At 31.2% G+C, this 21,003-nt stretch overlaps 4 protein-coding genes across 4 annotated transcripts; all 4 read left to right on the top strand.

The window, feature by feature from the left end:
* Positions 1-50: 50 nt before the first annotated feature.
* LOC125847770 (codeine O-demethylase-like) lies at positions 51-4,608 on the top strand. Its single transcript, XM_049527452.1, has 4 exons — positions 51-321; positions 2,860-3,107; positions 3,639-3,963; positions 4,345-4,608. The coding sequence occupies exons 1-4, from the start codon at positions 76-78 to the stop codon at positions 4,606-4,608; spliced, it is 1,083 nt and encodes a 360-aa protein (XP_049383409.1). The 5' UTR covers positions 51-75.
* A 361-nt stretch (positions 4,609-4,969) lies between these two features.
* On the top strand, positions 4,970-6,644 carry LOC125847767 (protein SRG1-like). The gene is made up of 4 exons (XM_049527450.1): positions 4,970-5,262; positions 5,558-5,805; positions 5,927-6,251; positions 6,368-6,644. Exons 1-4 carry the CDS (start codon positions 5,014-5,016, stop codon positions 6,629-6,631), a joined length of 1,086 nt encoding a protein of 361 aa, XP_049383407.1. The 5' UTR covers positions 4,970-5,013; the 3' UTR covers positions 6,632-6,644.
* A 7,296-nt stretch (positions 6,645-13,940) lies between these two features.
* Positions 13,941-15,176, top strand: LOC125847274 (uncharacterized). Its single transcript, XM_049526930.1, has 3 exons — positions 13,941-14,019; positions 14,625-14,908; positions 15,072-15,176. Exons 1-3 carry the CDS (start codon positions 13,941-13,943, stop codon positions 15,174-15,176), a joined length of 468 nt encoding a protein of 155 aa, XP_049382887.1.
* Positions 15,177-15,182: 6 nt separating this feature from the next.
* LOC125847275 (uncharacterized) lies at positions 15,183-17,487 on the top strand. The gene is made up of 4 exons (XM_049526931.1): positions 15,183-15,431; positions 15,540-15,821; positions 15,960-16,285; positions 16,869-17,487. Exons 1-4 carry the CDS (start codon positions 15,183-15,185, stop codon positions 17,485-17,487), a joined length of 1,476 nt encoding a protein of 491 aa, XP_049382888.1.
* Positions 17,488-21,003: the final 3,516 nt, after the last annotated feature.

Genomic DNA, 21,003 nt, shown 5'->3' on the forward strand with positions numbered 1-21,003 from the left:
TTTGAATATAAAAAAATAATTAAAAGTTAATATGGCTTTGGAAGAAACTGATAAAACCCAAATTAACAAGAGCCAATGGAGTCAACGCCAACAAAATTGAACTTCGGAAAATCTCTGTTAGTACCAAGTGTTCAAGAGCTTGCCAAACAGCACCTAACCAATATTCCGGCCAGGTATGTCCACCCAGAGGAAGAATCTCCGGTCATATCCGCCGGAGCGTCGGTTCCAGTTATCGATGTTCAAAAGTTGAGATCAAGGGATTTCATGGATTCTGAACTGCAAAAGCTTCACTCTGCTTGCCAACAATGGGGTTTCCTCCAGGTTTCATTTTCTTCATAATTTTGTTTAATTTATTATTCCGGTGTGTTTGGTAAGAACGAATTTTATTTTCATTGAAAATGATTTTCTTAAAAAGCTACTCCATAATTTATAGAAGTGATCATTTGTGTCAAAAGAGCGAAACTTCAAAGGCTCACCTAAAGTATACTTGTTTTTTTGGGTTTCGTATATCAACTTTCAGTTATGTGAGTTTCCTATTTGAACTAAATGTTTATTGAAACACACCTAAAATATCAATTGTTCCTTTTTCCTACTTATGACGGCGATTTAGGTAGGAAAAGGAAATAACTGATAATTGATGTGTGTTTTGATGAATTACTGAGATAGAAAACGTGAACACATAATAGTTGGTGAGTATTTTTTTTTTGTTGAATCGTTTATGATAGTTCAAATAAGAAAGTGAACACTTGATAGTTGTCATGACCCAATTAAGGATCATGACCGGCGCTAAGGGGGAGAATCCCAAAGCAAGCCTCACCAGAATTCTACAGAAAATCGGGCAGAGTTTCTTTTGATTTTAGGCCTATCCTAGATTTTTCCTGTCTCAGAAATTCACAACACAACTAATAGCAACTATAAACCACCATATAATATCCATCAATGATCAAATTGTCATGCAATAAAACCAATTCATCTCCAAATTACGGAAAAAGTTCCAAACTAGTCACTTGACTACAATTCGAAGGACTAATCTTGACTCAAATCAAAGAAATGACAAATGGAGCAACTCTAAGAATTTTTAAGAAACTAAATAAACATAGCAAATCAATAGCTCTCTTGCCACGCGAAGCAATGCGGGGCTCACCAGATGCTACCAACTCACACGCTAGTTAATGAAATCCTCTTCAATACCACCTGAATTCTCTGCAAAAACAATTAGCGAGGAGTGAGACGCTAGCTCAGTGAGTAATAATACTTAACCACAACCATTTTAACGAGGGACAAGTTAGGAAACATGCTAGTGTAATAGTCATAATGATGAAACAATGCTCTTTCAGAATCAAATAACAATATTCAATCTTAGGTGCCTCATATAAGCAAAATCAATGTAAATACCTAATAACAAACTCAGAAAAAGAACATTTTCATATTAGATCTTATAGCTGGGAGGTTTCCAAGGATGAATCATGTAATCAGTGTGGCCTTCTCTTTAAGAAGTAACCAATAACAATGAACTCCTCATAAAAGAGTTAATTATTCATATTAGTAGATCCCTACTCGAGGGATATCAGTAATAGTATACTAGTTCTACCTTCCCACTAGCAAGGGCTTTATCAGTAATCAGAACTACAAGGTGCACCAGGCTAACGAACCTGCCGTTAGCTACGGGATTCATCAAGGTCTACTCCCATTTATATTTTTCTTGTAATCAGTAAAAACAATTCAAAATCGAACAGAGCATTTAAATCTTATCAAATCCTATCATTTCAAAGTTTAACAATCACCTATCAAAATACTATTTCTCAAATAAGTGTAAAACCTTTTCAATATCAGTAATCATATCTTATAAGAATGAGATCATCTCAAATAATCTTTTCAGTATCATATCCAGTAAAAGACTTGTCCCACATGCAAGTTCAAAACATTCGATAACACATTTACTTTATAAACCATGTGAAAGTCATGCAAGTTATAAAACATCAATTGTGGTAAGATTACTACTCACAGTACTCGTGTTGAAGTACCAAATCTGTCGCTTGGGCCATCTGTATGAGTTCCTTCAATCAATTTATAATCACATCATATCGGTCTCGTAATACTTCCTTCGTTTAGGCTACTAAATTCAGAATACCCAATCTTCGAGGTTTTATGATAGACTCAATCTGTCAATTTATATCAAATTGGTGCTTCAGATCCCGTAAAACAGTCTCATTGTTGATTACTTCACCCTATAATAAACAAAACTAATGTCACTGTCCAGCAATTCTTCTTCGGTTTATGCCGAACTACAAAAGTTTGGTCCAAACATTTAACATACTCACTCAAACCGTAAGATAATAAGAGTTTAACGGATTCCTTTATTCCTTTTAAACCCATGTTTTTCAAACTCTCAGTTCTCAAATTTATAGTCAGGGAATATGCAAATTCAATCTTTAAACTAAGTTAAGATACTTACCTTGAAATCCATACTTGAAATAGCAAGAGTTCCACTTCTTCTCCATTTAGTTATTTTTCTCTGTTTTAATCGATTTCATGCTCCTTCACAGGAAGAGACTCCAAGAACAAACTCTTTCTTCCTTTTTTTTTTCTAAGAGTTGCTGACAAAACTCTTAACTCCAATAATTTCTTTAGCTTAATTTAATTTTTCCCTTATTAGGTTTCTGATGGGCTAAGGCCCATTTGATTTTTTTTTTAAGCTAATGACTAATATGTCCTTGTTTAAAATATGGGATATTACATTAGTTCAGGTAGTAAACTCAAAAAATGGGGATACTTCTAATATATTTTTGATCGTGCACTCTTAACAAAACATGCAACTTTTAGAAACTTTGAATTTGCTAGCATATTGTTGAATGTTAGGTTATAAACCATGGAGTGACACCTTCATTACTGGAGGACTTCAAGAGAGAGGTTATTGAATTGTTCAAACTTCCAATCGAAGAAAAGAAGAAACTATGGCAACAGGAAGACAGCTTTGAAGGTTTCGGGAATGCATTCGTTGTATCAGAGGAGCAGAAGCTTGATTGGAGTGACATGTTTGCCATAATGACTCTTCCTCCTTATATCCGCAAAGAAGACTTGTTTCAGAATTTGCCTTCAAAGCTCAGGTGCCTATCCCCCAAACCCTGTACATTACTCTATTCCAGAACACGATTATATAAACAACTCTATTCCAAAGTTCATTGCCTAAACGATCACTGAACTATTGGAAATAAGTGAACAAATTTACTTTTATATCAGATAAGTCAAGAAAATTGACTTTGTTCTGCTATTTCTGCTAGTTCATTGACCATTTTAGCAACAAACTCCTCTATCCGACGATATTAACGAGTTCTTAAAAAATTTTAGGCAGAAGTCCAAATTCGTCCCTTAGATCATTAACCAGGAGTAAGGTCCCTTTACTTTATTTTCCCTGAGGATTTGTAAGTTACAATAAAATTGGTAAGCTGTTATGGCTAATAATATATAAACACAAAAAGAGGAGGAATAATATAGTTATGAACCTGCCCATAATGTTATTGAGATACACCACACTTGTTAACTATACTTTTTGTTAAAAATTGTATTTCTAAATTCTAACTTGTGCCTTGATCTTCGCTCTCCTCATCCCTTAATATGTTTGTGTGTTTGAAATGCAGGGACATCATGGAAGCATACTCCAAAGAAATGAAAAACCTAGCAAGGATCATCGTATGCCAATTGGCAAAGGCTTTAAGGATGGATGAAGAGGAAATGAGAGATCTATTCAGTGATGGTATGCAGTCAATGAGGATGAATTATTATCCGCCTTGCCCTGAGCCAGACAGGGCAATTGGCTTAAGCTCTCATTCTGATCCTGATGCCCTCACCATCCTTTTCCAGCTGAACGAAACTGAAGGTCTCCAAGTTCGAAAAGACGATGTTTGGGTGCATATAGAGCCCCTCCCAAATGCTTTGATTGTGAATATAGGCGATATGATGGAGGTAAATAATAACTTTTTTCTGAGTAGCTTATTTTTCAGAGGATAGCGACGTAGTGAAAATTGTAGTTTTGGTGTGCAAGCTATTGGTTAAGTTTGGTTTTATTCACAGTGTCATACAGCATGCTTCGCATATTAAACACTTCTGAATTTTCTTGAAAGGACTTAATTGAGACTTTATGTGTAATGGAATTCACATGATTCAAAAAGGAAGCTAATATGTCTAGTTCGGATAATTAAAACTTGCTTGTTTTGAACAAATTGGTTTTATAAACCTTTTTTTTTGTTCTTGGTAAAGAAAGAGGTCATATTCTAATACGGTAGTCTATTATTGAAAATATCATTTAAATTATTGTGGACGTAAATGATTTATTTGACTTGGCAGATAGTGAGCAATGGTGTTTATAGAAGCATTGAGCACAGAGCAATTGTAAACTCAAATGAAGAACGGCTCTCTGTTGCGACATTCTATTCTATCAACTTTGAATCCGAATTAGGACCTGCACACAGTCTCATTGGACCACATAATCCTCCCATTTTCCGAAGAGTTTCTGTGCATAAATATTTACAAGACTTTTTTGCACGAAAACTCAATGGAAAATCATACCTTGATTACATGAAGGTAGAGGTGAAGGATGACGAATCCTAGTACAAGTTGCTCTGTTGTAATTTTGAGTTCCCCTGTTTGATTACTACAAAGAATAAAAATAGCACACACTTCATTTTTATTGAGAATATAAAGTTTCCTTTCTTGTAGTATTATATTGGTATGATGGAACTAGCATTTTGTCGTGCATAGAATTTTTATTTGTTACTTTGGAATAGTGGCCGGCGGCGATGTAAATATACAAAGACAAAATTATATAATTAAAATATGAAAAAATTACTATTACTTGATAAATAATACTGTATGGTTTTGGAAGAAATGGATAAACTCAAAGCTGAATGGGATCTATAGTTTGAAGGAGTCATTTATATCTATAGGTGTCTGGTTTCTGCTGTTTCTTTTTCATCAGACGTTAATACTTTTCAATTTAATTAGTAACAAGAGCAAATGGAATCAACGCCGGTGGCAAAAATGAACTTTGGAAAATCTCTGTTAGTTCCAAGTGTTCAAGAGCTTGCCAAACAGCACCTAACCAATGTTCCGGCCAGGTATGTCCGCCCAGAACAAGAATCTCCGGTCACTTACGCCGGAGCATCGGTCCCAGTTATCGATCTTCAAAAGTTGATTTCAGGGGATTCCATGGATTCTGAGCTGCAAAAGCTTCACTCGGCTTGTCAACAATGGGGTTTCCTCCAGGTTTCATTTTTTCATAATTTTTATTGCTTTGAAAATGGTTCTTAAGGGGTATATGTATTCTAAATGATAAAGTTAGGCGATATATATTTGCACCTTCTCCTTTTATTTTATTGGAAGTAATTCTTTTTTAAACTTGGCTTAATTTTTGTGCGTCAGCAATATCTATCGGAAATATAACTTGAATTGGATGAGGGACTTTATAGGTGAAATGGAAATAGTTGAATGACTTTTTGAGGAAAAAACTGTTAGCCGAGTGACAGTTTGAGAAATTAGCTTGTATATTGTTGAATGATAGGTTATAAACCATGGAGTGACACCTTCGATCCTGGAGGATTTCAAGAGAGAGGTTATTGATTTGTTCAAACTTCCAATGGAAGAAAAGAAGAAACTATGGCAACAAGAAGACAGCTTTGAAGGTTTTGGGAATTCATTCGTTGTATCGGAGGAGCAGAAACTTGATTGGAATGACATGTTTGGCATAATGACTCTTCCTCTTCGTATCCGGAAAGTGGACTTGTTTCAGAAGTTGCCCTCGAATCTCAGGTGCATGTCTCCTTTCTCTATTACTTTATTCCAGAGTTCATTACTTCAAGAGTTTAAAGTGTCAAAATCACACCTAAATTCTTGAGCTTTATATTTAGACTATTGAGAGTGTGAGTTTCAGGGGCATTATAGAAGCATACTCGAATGAAATCAAGAGCCTAGCAATGATCATCGTATGTCAATTGGCAAAGGCTTTAAGGATAGATGAAAATGAAATGAGAGAGCTATTCAGTGATGGTATGCAGTCAATGAGGATGAATTATTATCCACCTTGCCCTGAGCCACACAAAACCATTGGCTTTAGTCCTCATTCTGATGCTGATGCCCTCACCATCCTTTTCCAGCTCGATGAAACTGAAGGTCTCCAAGTTCGAAAAGACGATATTTGGGTGCCTATAAAGCCCCTCCCAAATGCTTTGATTGTCAATATTGGCGATATGATGGAGGTAAATAACAACTCTTCTTCAAAGGACTTAATGTGGACTAAATATAAAGAAATATTACTAATCCGTTTACTTGGATTGGAAAATATTATATGTAATCTGTCTACGTGTGTTGGCAGATAGTGAGCAATGGTGTTTATAAGAGCATTGAGCACAGAGCAATTGTAAACTCAAACAAAGAGAGACTCTCTGTTGCAACATTCTCTACCTTCAACCTTGATTCCGAATTAGGACCTGCACACAGCCTCATTGGACCAAATAATCCTCCTATTTTCCGAAGAGTTGTCGTGCAAAAATATTTACAGGATTTTTTTGCACGAAAACTTGACGGAAAATCTTACCTTGATGTCATGAAGGTAGAGGCGAGGAATGGAGAATCCTAGGTAGCATTTGATACATAAGTTACCCTTGTCATTGAAATTTGGAGTTCGATTACTATAAATAAGAAGAATAGAGTCTCTTCATTACATTATGTGTGACAATTTTTTATTTGTTGCTGAGTTAGATATCATATTTTTGGGTTGCATGTCGTACGTTGCCTCGTGTGGTGATTATTTTGTTTAAAGGATGTTCTCCTATCTCGAAAATTTTCATGAATCTATTTTTTTGCTAAAAAATACTCTCAAATTAGCTAATGGTCATTTGCCATGTAAAATAGTCATATGACATATTATGATTCGCCACATGGCAAATTCTTGCTTAATCTATCTAAGGAAAATTGAATCAAACGTATAAAACACTTCATATCTAAAAGTTTGATATGTCAGACTTGACGAAGATCACATCGCAGAATCACTGTCAAGTGAAGTATGTAATCAGAGAGAAGTTGAGAACTCAAGACTAATAAAAAAAGGTTCTCAAAATTTGTTTTTTCCTCTTCTTTTAGGAGGTGAATGATAGAGGAGAAAAAGAAATTGGGGAATCAAGAAATTCAGCTCAAACATTCATGTAAGACATACTAAGAAAGGCATCTTGAATGAAGTCTGTTGTGATCACTCAAAAGATATTTTTGTATTCATTAGTATTAGTATATGCACCGTGTGTTGCGCAGATATTTTAAAATATAATATTTAAAATTAAAAATAACTACTAAAATTTATTATGCACTTAGTAGTGTATATTTTTAAAATGATGACACAACTCATTAACTTATTTATTTGAGCATGTTAAACTAATATTATTAATACAAAATTTAATAATTATATTATTAAAATATTATGTCTATAGCTACAATTAGCTATTAGAATAATATTATAACAAATTATTTTTTGAATTTAAAATTGTTTAATTTTTGTTAGTATTTTATTATATTAAAAAAATACCATCCGTGTAATATAATTGGTTTAATTTACTAATTTTACTTAATCAGGTTTTAGAGTTCATGTTTGAGTGGGAATGTAATGGGAAGTTTTAAAACTGCCTATTTTATTCCTGTTTTTATTTAAATAAAGAATTTAATTATTATTTTTAATTTTTAATTTGAAAAAAGATCATTCAAATATTTAATTTTTGATTTTTAAAAAAATTAAATTTTAGTTTCGGTTTTAAAATGGCAATTCATTTTACTTTAATTATTAGACAATTTTATGTAAATCTTTTTAGTGTGAAGTTTATTGTAAATATTTTTCCATAATCTGTTTTTAGAGTTTTGAGTTTGTGTTAGAGTAGGAATTTAATGGGGAGTTTTAAAACTGTTTATTTATATCCCTGTTTTATTTAAATAAAGAATTTAATGTTTTTTAAAATTTTAGTTTTAAAATAGATTATACAAATATTTAATATTTCATATTTATCTTTTTAAAAAAATTACGAATTTGAAATAATTTTAATTAATTATAATTATTGATTTTTAAAACTGATCCCACTATTTTAAAACAATTAACTGCAATAACATGTATCTTTTTTTTTTTGCAAAGTACAATTTTGTAATTTTTATTTTTAAAAGAATTTTTCAGTTCGTTAATCTTTTTAATTTCCTTTTGGTTAATTTAAGATACATATATACAAAAAAAATAAATTAGTTTTTGAATTTAAAATTGTCTAATTTTTGTTTAAGAATTTTTTTTGTTGGTTACTCTTTTCTATTTCTTTTTTTAATTTAAAATACATATATAAAAGAATTTTAATTATTTTTTTAATTTTAAAATTGTTTATATTTTGTTAGTTTTTTATTATGTTAAAAGAATACAATTCGTGTAATATAATTGGTTTAATTCACTAATTTTTACTTAATCAAGTTTTAGAGTTTCTGTTTGAGTGGAATGTAATGAGAAGTTTTAAAATTGTCTATTTATATTTCTGTTTTATTTAAACAAAGAATTTAATTATTTTTTTTAATTTTAAATTTTAAAAAAGACCATTCAATTTTTTTTATCTTTATATAAATATAAAATTTACAATTTGTGTAATAGAATTTGTTTAATTTATTAATTTATTAATTTATTAATTTTTTAATTAATCAGGTTTTAGAGTTTGTGTTTGAGTGGGAATGTAATGGGAAGTCTTAAAGCTGCCTATTTATATTCCCATTTTTATTTAAATAAAGAATTTAAATGTTTTGACTTTTTTAATTTTAAAACAGATCATTCAAATATTTAATATTTAATTTTATATTTTTATAAATAATGAAATTATTAAAATGGTTATATCACATTAATTTAAAGTAAGTATTCAATAAAAAAAATAATATTTAAAATTTTATTCTCGATTTTAAAATGGCAATTCATTTTATTTTAATTATTAGACAATATTTTTGTAAATCTTTTTAGTGTGAAGTTTCATATTTTTTAAAATTCGTGTATTTTATTGTAATTTTTTTCTTAATCTCTTTTTATAGTTTGTGTTTGAGTGCGAATTTAATGGGGAGTTCTAAAACTGCCTATTTATATTTTCATTTTATTTAAATAAATAATTTTTTTTACTTTCAGATTTAAAATAATTATTCAATTATTTAATATTTAATTTTTATCTTTAATAAAAATTATAAATTTTAAATAAATTTAATTAATTAAAATTACTCATTTTTTAAACTGATCCCACTATTTTAAAATAATTAAGTACAATTACATGTGTCTTCTTTTTTTTTGCAAAATATAATTTTGTAATATTTATTTTTAAAAGATTTTTTTAGTTGGTTACTCTTTTTATTTCTTCTTGGTTAATTTAAGATACACATAGAAAAGAATTTTAAATTATTTTAAAATTTTTTGTGGTGCTGACACTTTTTTTATATATAGATAGATATAAAGTCATTTTTACTTGTGAAAAAAGACGTCTTACTATTCTCTTGTCGTCAACCATAGATTTGTAGCAATTTGTTAGTTATAAAATTTTGTTACAGATTAATTAATTATTTGTTATCCTCTACCCACAAACACAAATTAAAGGTAATTTATATATATATATATATATATATATATTAGCAGAGTTGCATAACAAAATAAAGTTCATTATTTTAAATTTTGAATTTTGTTTTAAATTTAATTAAATTCATTTTAAAAAAATGCAATGTTTGCAAGTTAGTGGGGTGTAATGGGATGTATGGGACGTAGGTTAGTTATGTCTTATATAATAAAAATAGATTGATTATAAGCAATATAAGCAATTAATATTATATATATAAGCAATTAATGTATTTCTTCCCAAAAAGAGAAATACAGGCTTAGTAAATATTTTTTTTCAAAAAAAGTTCTATATATAATGGCTTGTTTTAAATTCACGTTAATTTAATTTAAATTTTTGTAATGTAATAATTTTTTGTGTATTACTTAAATACATATTTATATTTATATTACCCTATTTTTTTGAACTTTTTAAAGATTATTTCTATTTAATTATAAAAACTACTTTACAATCATTTTAAAAATAAAATAATAAATAGTAATTATTTATTCCTATTATATATAATTAATAATTTTAGTATTTTTTAGAAAGGTAAATTATTTATGTTTAATTATAAAAACTGATTTTAATTATTTAAAAAATAAAATCATAATTAATAAAATAGTAATTATTTAATGTTTTTATTTAAAAATAAAATAGTAATGAATGTAGGTAGTTTAGAATTCAAAGATTGAAACTATTCTTCATATTCTTAAATTCATGTAAAATTATAATTAAAAAATAATTTAAAATAGGTAAAATATAAAAATTTTAATACGTATAAAATTAAAATTGGTTGATGTCCAAATAATAGGAGATTTGAACTAATAACTGTTCACTAGAACATTAATTAAGTATTAGATTATTTTATTTTATGAAATAAAAATAGCATACAATCTTAAAAAAATGTTAACCACAGTAAAAATCATCTAACAATACAAATATATATAGAAAAAAACTCCTACGATCTAAATAATTTAAATACAAAATATGATATAAAAAAATCAAATTGAATGAAATGAAATAAATAATCACCATAAGACATTATCGATCTAAAAATATTGTGTAGAAGATTTGAACTTTGATAAATATTGTTCTTCTTCTTCTTGGACTTTCACTTTTTCCTTTGCAAATATATTTAAATTTTTTTTTTCAGCTAGCCATAAAAAAAAGATTAAGATAAGAAGAATAATGAAGCATAGTTATAAAGTTGAATATACTAACATGAATTTGAAAAGATGGAATTCTAAGATTCAGTTTATAAGTATAATGGCTAATGCTTCTTCTAATGTTTGATTCCAGATTGCCGTCCTCAAAGTTTATTGATTGTTTAGAAATAAATTTATCTGAAAGCAACCTAGCACAATCAGAAAAAGGAAATTAGCGTCCAATATATATGTAAAATCATTTCATGACAATCATAAATTCCAATAAAATAATTTACGATGCATAACAACTTTCCTAATAAATAACACAAACTGTTGATAGATTATAATCAAATCAAATCATCTTAAAGTCTAATTTGTAAGCAAATTGAGCACATAAATATTTATTTAAGTGTTGCCTCCAACGAACGAACTTGACTGAAGATTGAACCAAAAAAGAAAGAAACTGATTCAAGAATTGAAAAATAGGTGCAAAATAATTTAGAGGATAAAATAACAAGTTTGATGGAAAAATTAGTTTATATAGAAAATAATCGATTGAAATTCGTCTTTATCTAAAATAGAGTTAATTTTTAGTTCAAATTTTAAAAGTTGAATCGTAACTTCCCATTCAAATTCAAAATTGGTGATTTTTTTTTGGGTGAACACACGTTTCTTCTCTTTTTTCTTTTTAAAATGTTTTTTTTTTCTAATTTTCTTCATAGGTTATTTATTAGTAACAAATATTAAAAAAAAAGGAGAGAATTTATTATTATTATTCAAAATAATTACACAACATTAATTTTATTACACAACATTAATTTAAATTAATAATTTTAATATAAATATATATACATATGTTTTTAATTATATATATTTAATTATTTTCATAAAACTCAAAATTAAAGAATCTAACTTGTATGCTAAAATATAACGTTTTTTCTTCTTCTTTTTGTATTTTTTTTTTTAAAAAAAACAACATAAAACTCAAAATTAAAGAATCTAACTGGTATGTTAAAATATAACGTTTTTTCTTTTTAAAAAAACAAAATTCTAAGATTCAATTCTAAAACAGTACATGTTTTCCCTTTAATAAAAAATTTAAATTAATTCTATTTAATTAGTTTATAATTTAAAAATTAAAATTATAAATTAATTGTGCGCTGACACGTAGACGCTATCACCTCTCCTATTATATATATAGAAATTAGACGAAAAAAAATTCAAAGAATTGCTTTGTAAATAAGTTCCCATTGAAATAGTTTTCAGAAATTATTGAATTTATGCCAATCTTTTAGCCATTCTCAATATAACCATATGTCATGATCCTTTCTCATTAATTACCTAATATGAGCACTAATGGGGTTGAATGAAAAATTGGAAGGACCAACACGACTAACTTTGATAGACAAAAGTGAACTTCGAAAGATAAATTAATAGTACAGAAACAGTTGATAAAATATCATATTGAATATGATAATCGTAAATTTGTAATACCTAATTATCTTAGGAATCTCAAAACAAGACCAATACATATATACAAGGGAAAGGGGTCAAAAATACCCCTAAACTTTGGTTTATTGTTTGACTACGCCCTCGCCGTTAAAATGAAGTTATTTTTACCCCTCCCGTTACTAATTTCACCAAATTTACCCCTCAATTGGATGGAAAACCCCAAATTGACTCAGTTTAACCCAAATTTTAAAAAAAGACCCATTCCCCATTTTAAACCCAATGCCCGACCCGTCCAAAGTTGAGGGGTATTTTTGACCCTTTGCCCTCAATTGGATGAAAAATCAAAATCAACTAAAATTACCCAATTTCAAGTAAATGACCCGATTTTCTCTTTTAATCCAAACCGACCCATTTATATCAAATTAGAACCCTAAACCCATCTCTCTAATCTTCTCCATCTCCTTCTTCCATTGAAACACATACTACTAAAATTGACAACAAATATTTTGTAGTTAAACTAATGCATATTTGTCCTTCCTACTAAAATTGCACCACTATTTCAGTGTGGTCGGAGCTTGGAGCTCGTTCAATCATCGGATTTTGCTTTCCTGCGGGCAGACCTGAAACTATGATATTGCTTGCTTGTTGAGCCTAGCCAGATATGAAGTTGTGGCTGTTGTTTTCGAGCCTTGATTCTCGCCTGATTGTGTTGTTGGTTTGATCTGTTAGCGGTGCTTCAGTTGTTTTCCGATGGGGTTTTGGTCGGGGTTTTGTTGGTTGGTTGTTTGGAGGTCGGAGAAATGGTGGTCTGGTGGTCATTTGCTGGTTGTTTTAGCTTGGGTGATGGAGGTCTGGGTTCTGGTGGGCTGAAGTGTGGTTTTACCACTGGATTTTGGCGTGGAGAGAGTGGTGTTTGAGAGCTGTTTCAGGTCGGTTTCACGGCTGTTTGAATGATTCCAATGGTGGGTGGTTTACTTAATGTTGTTCCAGCTTGAAACTGGCCGGAAATGGAGAAGAAAGATCTTGTTGTCGTCAATGGAAAGTAGAGGAAAATGGGTTTATTGTTAATGTTTTTTGCTTGATGTCGTTTCTGGTTCTTGGGGGTTTTTAGTGGTGGTTTCAGGTGGTCGTTTGGAGGTTGTTTTGGTGGTGTTTCGCCGGAAAACGGAGAAAATGAATGGGGATTGCCAAAGCTTGATTTGGGGTTTTAATTTGGTATAAATGGGTCGGGTTCGAATTAAAAAGAGAAAAAATTGGGTTATTTAATTGAAATTGGGTAATTTTAATTGATTTGGGTTTTCCATCCAATTGAGGGGTAAATTTGGTGAAATTAGTAACGGGAGGGGTAAAAATAACTTCATTTTAACGGCGAGGGCGTAGTCAAACAATAAACCAAAGTTGAGGGGTATTTTTGACCCTTTTCCCTATATACAATACTATCCTCTACAACTAAATTATTGATTTATCATGCCAAATCGACAAACAAATCAGCACATAAAAAAATGTGTGCGACACACACCATGGATAGATAATGTAACAAACATGAAGATTCCGCTACGAAATTTAGCCAAAGAGATCAGCAATTAGTGAAAGTACACACAAAGTTAGTTCACAAATTTATTTCAACAGTTATAAAATTTAGGTAGGGTATTTTACCAATTGAACTGGTAGGAGAAAGGGAGGTTTAGAGAAACAAAAAGGCGGGAGTAAAATGGCGAATTTTGTTGAAATTACAGATAAAGAAGCTCCGATTTTATCAGTGAAAACTTCTCCATCTTTAGAGATGACAAGTACGTGGCAATCATCTAGCTCTATCATGGAAAAGACCTAATTGCAGCCATACATTTAAGAGATTAAATCCTAGCCATCCACCTCAGAGGAACCTAGAAGTTTTCACCAAGTCACGTGAGAAGTACAATGCCAGCATAGAAAGGAATAAGAGTTGTTATAGAGGTTACATAAACAACCAATAGGATTTAAACAAATATATATGTATTTAGAATATCTCAATTCATTTTATTTTTTAGTCTTATATAAATACATGTATTTTGTACAGAGAAATACAACGAGAAAATTTCCCAATTACTTCTCTTCAATTTTCTACATGGTATCAGAGCACCAAATCAATTGATCAACCCTAAATCTCGTTTAAGCAATGACAGGAGAAACGGCTACCACAGTTGCCACACTCACTACCACCTAAACAATCACTGGTAACGCATCAGTGATTGATCACAATCATCCCTATCATCTTCATGCTTCTGATGCACCCGGTATGACTATCGTGAATAACCCTTTTGATGGAAAGGGTTATCAAGGCTGGAAGAGATGTGTTCTTATAGCCTTGTTAGCTAAAAACAAGTTGGGATTTATCACCCAACTGATGATTCTCCAGATTTACAAGCTTGGAATATATGCAATGACATAGTGACCTTGTGGATCTTGAATTCATTGTCAAAGAAAATCGCAGACAGTGTGATTTACTCGAAAACTGTGAAAGAGATATGGATAAGCTTGGAACACAGATTTGGTCAGTCTAATGGTGCAAAGTTGTATCACATACAAAAGGAGCTCAGCAGGTTAATTCAAGGCACATCTAACATTGCAGGATACTTCACCAAATTAAAAAGATTATGGGATGAACTGGATTCTCTTAATACTAATGTCAAGTGCAACTGTGTATGCATATGTGAAGGGAAACAAAAGTTACATAAATCTTTGGAAGATGAGAGACTCATTCAATTCCTTGGGATTGAATGACACTTATTCACAAGCTAGGGGTAATATATTGATGATCAATCATTTGCCTGATATTAATCTTGCATATTCTTTGATTATGCAGGATGAAAACCAAAGAGAATCTTATATAAATTCCACTGTTAGTCCTGATTCATATGTCTTTATGGTTGAAAATTCACATCAATATAGAGTCTCTAAACATGATTAGAGATTTATGGCTTCTTCAAGCAAATTTGGGAATGTTTACCCCAGACCTGCACCTGCTGGATCTCAACAGCCACAGCCACATGCATTTTCTAGGCAGAACCAGAATCCAAGATTCAAAGGGAAGAAAGCAAAATACAACCCCAATGTCACCTGCACTTACTATAGGAAAAATGGACATGTGGAACTTAACTGTTTCAGACTCATTGGTTTTTCAGATGATTTTCAGTTTACACATGACAATGGTTTCAACAATCAGGTAAAGGAAAATGGAGATCCTATTAGGGGAAATTGAGTCTTGACTATGGAAGAAACAGATAACAAACATGATTTTGGAATAGATATTTCAAAACAAAATTACTTCCAGGAACAATACAATCAGTTTGTAAAGATGTTCAAACACATGAAAATGGAAGAGGGTACCAACTCAGGGATGAAGATCAATGCTAATGCAGTGGCTGGTACGATTGTTAAATATCTTGGTTCATGTTTTTCTGTCACTAACTCCAGCACTTGGATCATAGATTCAGGTGCTTCTGAACATATGTGTTTTGATTCAACATCATTCAGATCATTATCTTCTCTTACTCCTCCCTTAACTATTAATCTTCCTAATTGTCAAACTATTTTAGTCACTCATATTGGGACTGTATCTCTGCTTTCTGATCTTATTTTAGAAAATATGTTGTATGTTCCTAGTTTCAAATATAATATTTTGTCTGTGCATAAATTTTACAGTCAATCTTCTTGCACATTGTTCTTTACTCATAATAATTGTGTGTTGCAGGACCTTTCAATGAGGAGGCCTCAAGTTTTTGGTGAAGTTTCAGAAGGTCTATATATGTTCAAGCCTAAAGTCAAAAAGTCTGTTTTCAATTCCAGCAAGAACAAAGTTGTTTTGCCTTTTACAGTTTCTAATAGTTCTTCAGTTTCCTTTCCTTGTTTCAGTAATGCTAGTTCTTCTTCTTTACCAAATTGTACTAGTACTACTCCTAATGTAAAGTTATGGCACATTAGATTGGGCCATTTACCTTTCTCATCAACGAACAATGTCAGTTTCATTTCAATTCCTTCTAGTTCTGATTGTTTTTGTGACATTTGTCCTAAGGCAAGGCATTCAAGACCATCTTTCCCTATCAGTCATATATCAACTAGGTCCATATTTGATCTCATTCATATAGATACTTGGGGACCCTACAAAATAGCTACACATGATAATTATAAATACTTCCTTATTATAGTGGATGATTATAGTAGAGGAACATGGACTTATCTCTTGAGCACCAAAAACAATGCTTTTTCAGTTTTACAAAACTTCCTTTATATGGTTGAAAGACAATTTAATCTTAAAGTGAAAAGGATAAGATCAGACAATGCAATGGAGTTGGGCAAGAGTATTGTAGCCATTAATTTTTTTAATTCACAAGGTATCTTGCATGAAACTTCGTATGTTGCTACCCCTTAACAAAATGGAGTTGTTGAAAGGAAACATAGACATCTACTTAAAATAGCTAGGGCTCTTTTGTTTCAATCTCAGATTCCTTTAGCCTATTGGGGGAGTGCATTCTTATGCTACTTTTCTAATAAATAGATTACCTTCTAGAGTCCTTCATGGAAACACATCTTATCAAATACTTCATGGGAAAACACTAAATTATGACATTTTAAAATGTTTTGGTTGCTTATGCTATGCTAGTACTATTTCTCATGGAAGGGGCAAGTTTGAACCAAGAGTTAAGGCATGTGTTTTTCTTGGATATCCTTTAAATCAAAAGGGTTACAAAATCTTGGAATTGGATAGCCATAAAATAGTTATATCCAGGGATGTTACTTTCTTTGAGGCTATATTTCCCTTCACTGTTACTTCTTCTAATTCTACTTCAATTTTTTCCACTCCATCTCCAGACACTCAGTATTCTACTGTCACTGATTCATCATCTGATGTTTCAGTTCCTAACATTCCTTCTCCAAATTCATTCTCTTCAGATTCTTCTCCTTCACCTCCAAACTGTCCTTCTCTTAAAACATCTCTTGTAACTGATTCTATTTTGCCCACTGGTTCTATCCCTTTAAGAAGATCACATAGATCGACTAAAGGTACTCTACCTATTCACCTTCAAGATTATTTTTGCAACAATATATTTCTTAGTCCTGTAACTAAGTCTTATTTTGCTGCCCCTATCACCTCTACTGGTATATCTCCTACTGGGATTTTACCATTTAATCAGCTCTTACTAGAATCAGTTTCCCAGATCACAGAGCCTAACAGTTACTATCAAACATCTCTTCATCTAAGTTGGTCCAAAGCTATGTAAGAGGAGAAAGCAACTTTGAGATCAAACCACACATGGGATGTGGTTCACCTTCCCTCAAATAGAAAGTGATTACCTTGTAAGTGGGTATACAAGGTAAAACATGGTGCAGATGGTTCTATTGAGCGACTAAAGGCAAGATTAGTTATTAGAAGAGACATACAGCGAGAGGGTATAGATTTCAATGAAACCTTTTCCCCCGTGGTTAAAATGACCGCGATCAGGTGTCTTCTATCTATTGCAGCTAAGAAATAATGGTCTATATCACAGTTTGATGTCAATAATGCATTTTTGCAAGGAGATTTGCAAGAAGAGGTATACATGAAATTCCCCCCAAGTTTAGCTCAATCTGATCCTATTATGGTTTGTCGACTTAGAAAGTTCTTATATGGTCTCAAACAAGCTTCTCGGCAGTGGTATGCCAAGCTTGCTGGTGCTTTGAATTTCAAGGGCTACACTGCATCTCTGAATGATTATTCCTTATTTTTTAAACATATAGAAAATTTGGTTTCTATCGTTGCCGTGTATGTTGATGACATTCTCATTATAGGAAATGATGCAATAGAAATTCAAAGTCTCAAAGATTTCTTACATGTTGAGTTCAAAATCAAAGATCTTGGTTTGCTTCATTATTTCCTAGGAATGGAAATTTTGCGAGAAGACAGTGGGATTATAATCAGTCAACCAAAGTATACCTTAGATCTTCTTGAGGAGTTTGACATTTCTCATTTGCATATTGTACGTGTCTTCACCGATGGATCCTTCTTGCAAATTAACTACAGATTCAGGAAAGCTTATGTCAGATCCAACAATTTATCGGCATCTAATTGGAAAGCTTAATTATTTGAATCATACACGTCCAGATCTATGCTATGTTGTGTTGAACCTCAGTCAGTTTATGCAACAACTTTCTGAAAATCATTTTGCAGCTGCTTTAAGAGTCCTTTGTTACTTGAGAGGACCACATAATCAAGGCTTTTTTTTTATCAGTTTCTCCTTTTTTCATCATCTTTGCCTTTTGTGATGCGGATTGGGCTTCTTACCCCGACCCTCGCCATTTAATCAGTGGGTTCTTTATTTGCCTGGGTGGATCTCCGATATCTTGGAAGTCAAAAAATCAAGTTTCTATCTCTTTGTCATCCACATAAGCTGAGTATCGATCGATGCGTCGATTGGTTGCCGAGTTGACTTGGTTAACTCGTCTTTTTGCTGATCTTTCTGTTTCTCCTACGTTGTTGATCCCTATTCGTTCAGACAATTAAGCGCCGATTCATATTGCCAAAAATCCAGTGTTTCATGAACGCACGAAACACGTGGAGCTTGACTGTCATTTCGTTCGGCAACCGTACCTTTCCAGCCTCATTTCTCTCCATTTCGTTCCCTCCAAGGATCAACTTGCAGATGTTTTCACTAAATCTCTTTCTGGGCCTGCTCATCATCGGATTCTTAGCAAGATGGGTGTCATTTCTCTCCCCTCCATCTTGAAGGAGGATGTTGAAATTACTGATAAAGAAGCTCCGATTTTATCAGTGAAAACTTCTCCATCTTTAGAGATGAAGAAGAAGTATCATGGTCTGAATTTTGGACTTACAAGTACGTGGCAATCATCTTGATCTATCATGGAAGAGACCTAATTGCAGCCATACATTTAAGAGATTAAATCCTAGCCACCCACCTCAGAGGAACCTAGAAGTTTCCACTAAGTCACGTGAGAAGCACAATGCCAGCATAGAAAGGAATAAAAGTTGTTATAGAGGTTACATAAACAACCAATAGGATTTAGACAAATATATATGTATTTAGAATATCTCAATTCATTTTATTTTTTAGTCTTATATAAATACATATATTTTGTACAGAGAAATACAACGAGAAAATTTCCCAATCACTTCTCTTCAATTTTCTACAAATTTGCGAGAGCAAAAGTGAAATGAAAGAGATCGAGAGCAAGACAATGAGAGATTAAGAAACTTACAATTGGATATTTTCAGAGTAGTTCCGAACCAAGCACGTGCAATTTTTATTCATCAATTTATCTTATATTAACTAAACAATAATCAACACAATAACTGATAGTAAACTTTAAATCTATATAATAAGCTAATCTGAAAGATTTTGATGAATGAATATCTATAAGTCTTTATCGAAACAGATCATCGTCAATTTTTTTAAAAAAATTTCATAAAAGATATACAAAGAACTGAATAAACAAGAAAACACATGTTCTTTTATCTCTGAGTAAAAATCTTCTTTAAAGCTCTCTTTGTCTTCCTTCAATTTCTTAGCAATTTAAATTTCAAAAGGGCTAACTTGAGCTTATAAGATCGTGAAAAATTCGTGATTAAATTGTCAAGTGCCGCACGGAGTATTAGTTGAAGTCTAAGTCTATGACAACATGGAACATAGATATTCAAACAAGTAACTTTTTCATAGCTACAAGATGATCTTCCAAAAATAACGGACCATAAAAAAATCGACAAAAGTAAATGGGAAGATATAAAACACCTAAGAGTTAAAAATAACAATTATTACATTTAGAAAAGAAAAAGAAAACAAAATCACATACCTAAAATTACATAAAGATAGAGCCTTCACATGAATTTCGCTTTGCCTTTTTTCAAGAGAAAGCTTCAAAATGAAAATCAAAGAGTGAATACGAATAACTCAGGATTCCTACACAAACACATTAAAAACATATAAAAATTGTGCCTTTCTTATAGAAGTCAAGAAATGGCCATTTCATGAAAAAAAAAAAAAATGAAACAAAAGAACTCAGTATGGAAAAAAAGGAAATACACTTACATTGAGAGAGGAAAAATTACTAAAGAGTGGTGAAGACCGGAAGAGTGAGGATTGAGCAGTGAAGTGTAGGATCTCTTTATTTGTGCTTTTAGAAAAGTTTTTTTGTAATGTGTACTGACAGAGAATTTTCAAAGAGACATACATCTTATCTTATATTTCCTCAAGTCACTAATTACTTGTTCACTTTTAAATTGACATATCTATTAAGAAATTAATTATGACATAATTAATTTATCATTTTATCTCTATTAATTATGAAGTGGATGAAAAGTTTTGCGTTTTTCAAAGTAATTAGTCATTTAATTGAGGTATAATAGGTAAAAAAAAATTTATCCTTTCTTGATCTGTCAAAATTGACAAGTAATTAGGAACAACTATAAAAGAAAAAGTGGACAATAATTAGGATCAGAGGGAGTACTCTCTTTGTCCCTAGTTACTTGTCCACTTTTTTTTTTTATAGTTGTTTGTCGATTTTGATAAATCAAGAAAGGACAAAAAAAATCTTCCTATTATATCCTCAATTAATTACATTGAAAAATGTAGAACTTTTTAAAAATATTAAATTTTTAATTCATCTACTTTACAATTAATAGGGGTAAAATGATAAATTTACTATGTCAATAGATATTTTTTTAATAGGTGTGTCAATTCAAAAATAGACAAGTAATTAAGAACAGAAGGAGTATTAACAAATTAAATAAGCAAAGTTGTGATCGT

The sequence above is a fragment of the Solanum stenotomum genome, chromosome 12 (assembly GCF_019186545.1).
Source record: "Solanum stenotomum isolate F172 chromosome 12, ASM1918654v1, whole genome shotgun sequence".
Lineage (NCBI taxonomy): Eukaryota > Viridiplantae > Streptophyta > Magnoliopsida > Solanales > Solanaceae > Solanum > Solanum stenotomum.

Excerpts from the sequence above, each read along its gene's own strand:
- LOC125847770 (XM_049527452.1), top strand. The coding sequence starts at position 76 with ATGGAGTCAACGCCAACAAAATTGAACTTCGGAAAATCTCTGTTAGTA. Across the intron at positions 3,108-3,638 it reads AATTTGCCTTCAAAGCTCAG|GGACATCATGGAAGCATACT; the intron begins GTGCCTATCCCC and ends TTTGAAATGCAG. Across the intron at positions 3,964-4,344 it reads ATATAGGCGATATGATGGAG|ATAGTGAGCAATGGTGTTTA; the intron begins GTAAATAATAAC and ends TTGACTTGGCAG.
- LOC125847767 (XM_049527450.1), top strand. The coding sequence starts at position 5,014 with ATGGAATCAACGCCGGTGGCAAAAATGAACTTTGGAAAATCTCTGTTA. Across the intron at positions 5,806-5,926 it reads AAGTTGCCCTCGAATCTCAG|GGGCATTATAGAAGCATACT; the intron begins GTGCATGTCTCC and ends TGTGAGTTTCAG. Across the intron at positions 6,252-6,367 it reads ATATTGGCGATATGATGGAG|ATAGTGAGCAATGGTGTTTA; the intron begins GTAAATAACAAC and ends GTGTGTTGGCAG.
- LOC125847274 (XM_049526930.1), top strand. The coding sequence starts at position 13,941 with ATGGCGAATTTTGTTGAAATTACAGATAAAGAAGCTCCGATTTTATCA. Across the intron at positions 14,020-14,624 it reads TCCATCTTTAGAGATGACAA|ATTTACAAGCTTGGAATATA; the intron begins GTACGTGGCAAT and ends ATGATTCTCCAG. Across the intron at positions 14,909-15,071 it reads CTAATGTCAAGTGCAACTGT|GATGAAAACCAAAGAGAATC; the intron begins GTATGCATATGT and ends TTGATTATGCAG.
- LOC125847275 (XM_049526931.1), top strand. The coding sequence starts at position 15,183 with ATGGCTTCTTCAAGCAAATTTGGGAATGTTTACCCCAGACCTGCACCT. Across the intron at positions 15,822-15,959 it reads TAGTCACTCATATTGGGACT|GACCTTTCAATGAGGAGGCC; the intron begins GTATCTCTGCTT and ends TGTGTGTTGCAG. Across the intron at positions 16,286-16,868 it reads GACATTTGTCCTAAGGCAAG|TACTATTTCTCATGGAAGGG; the intron begins GCATTCAAGACC and ends ATGCTATGCTAG.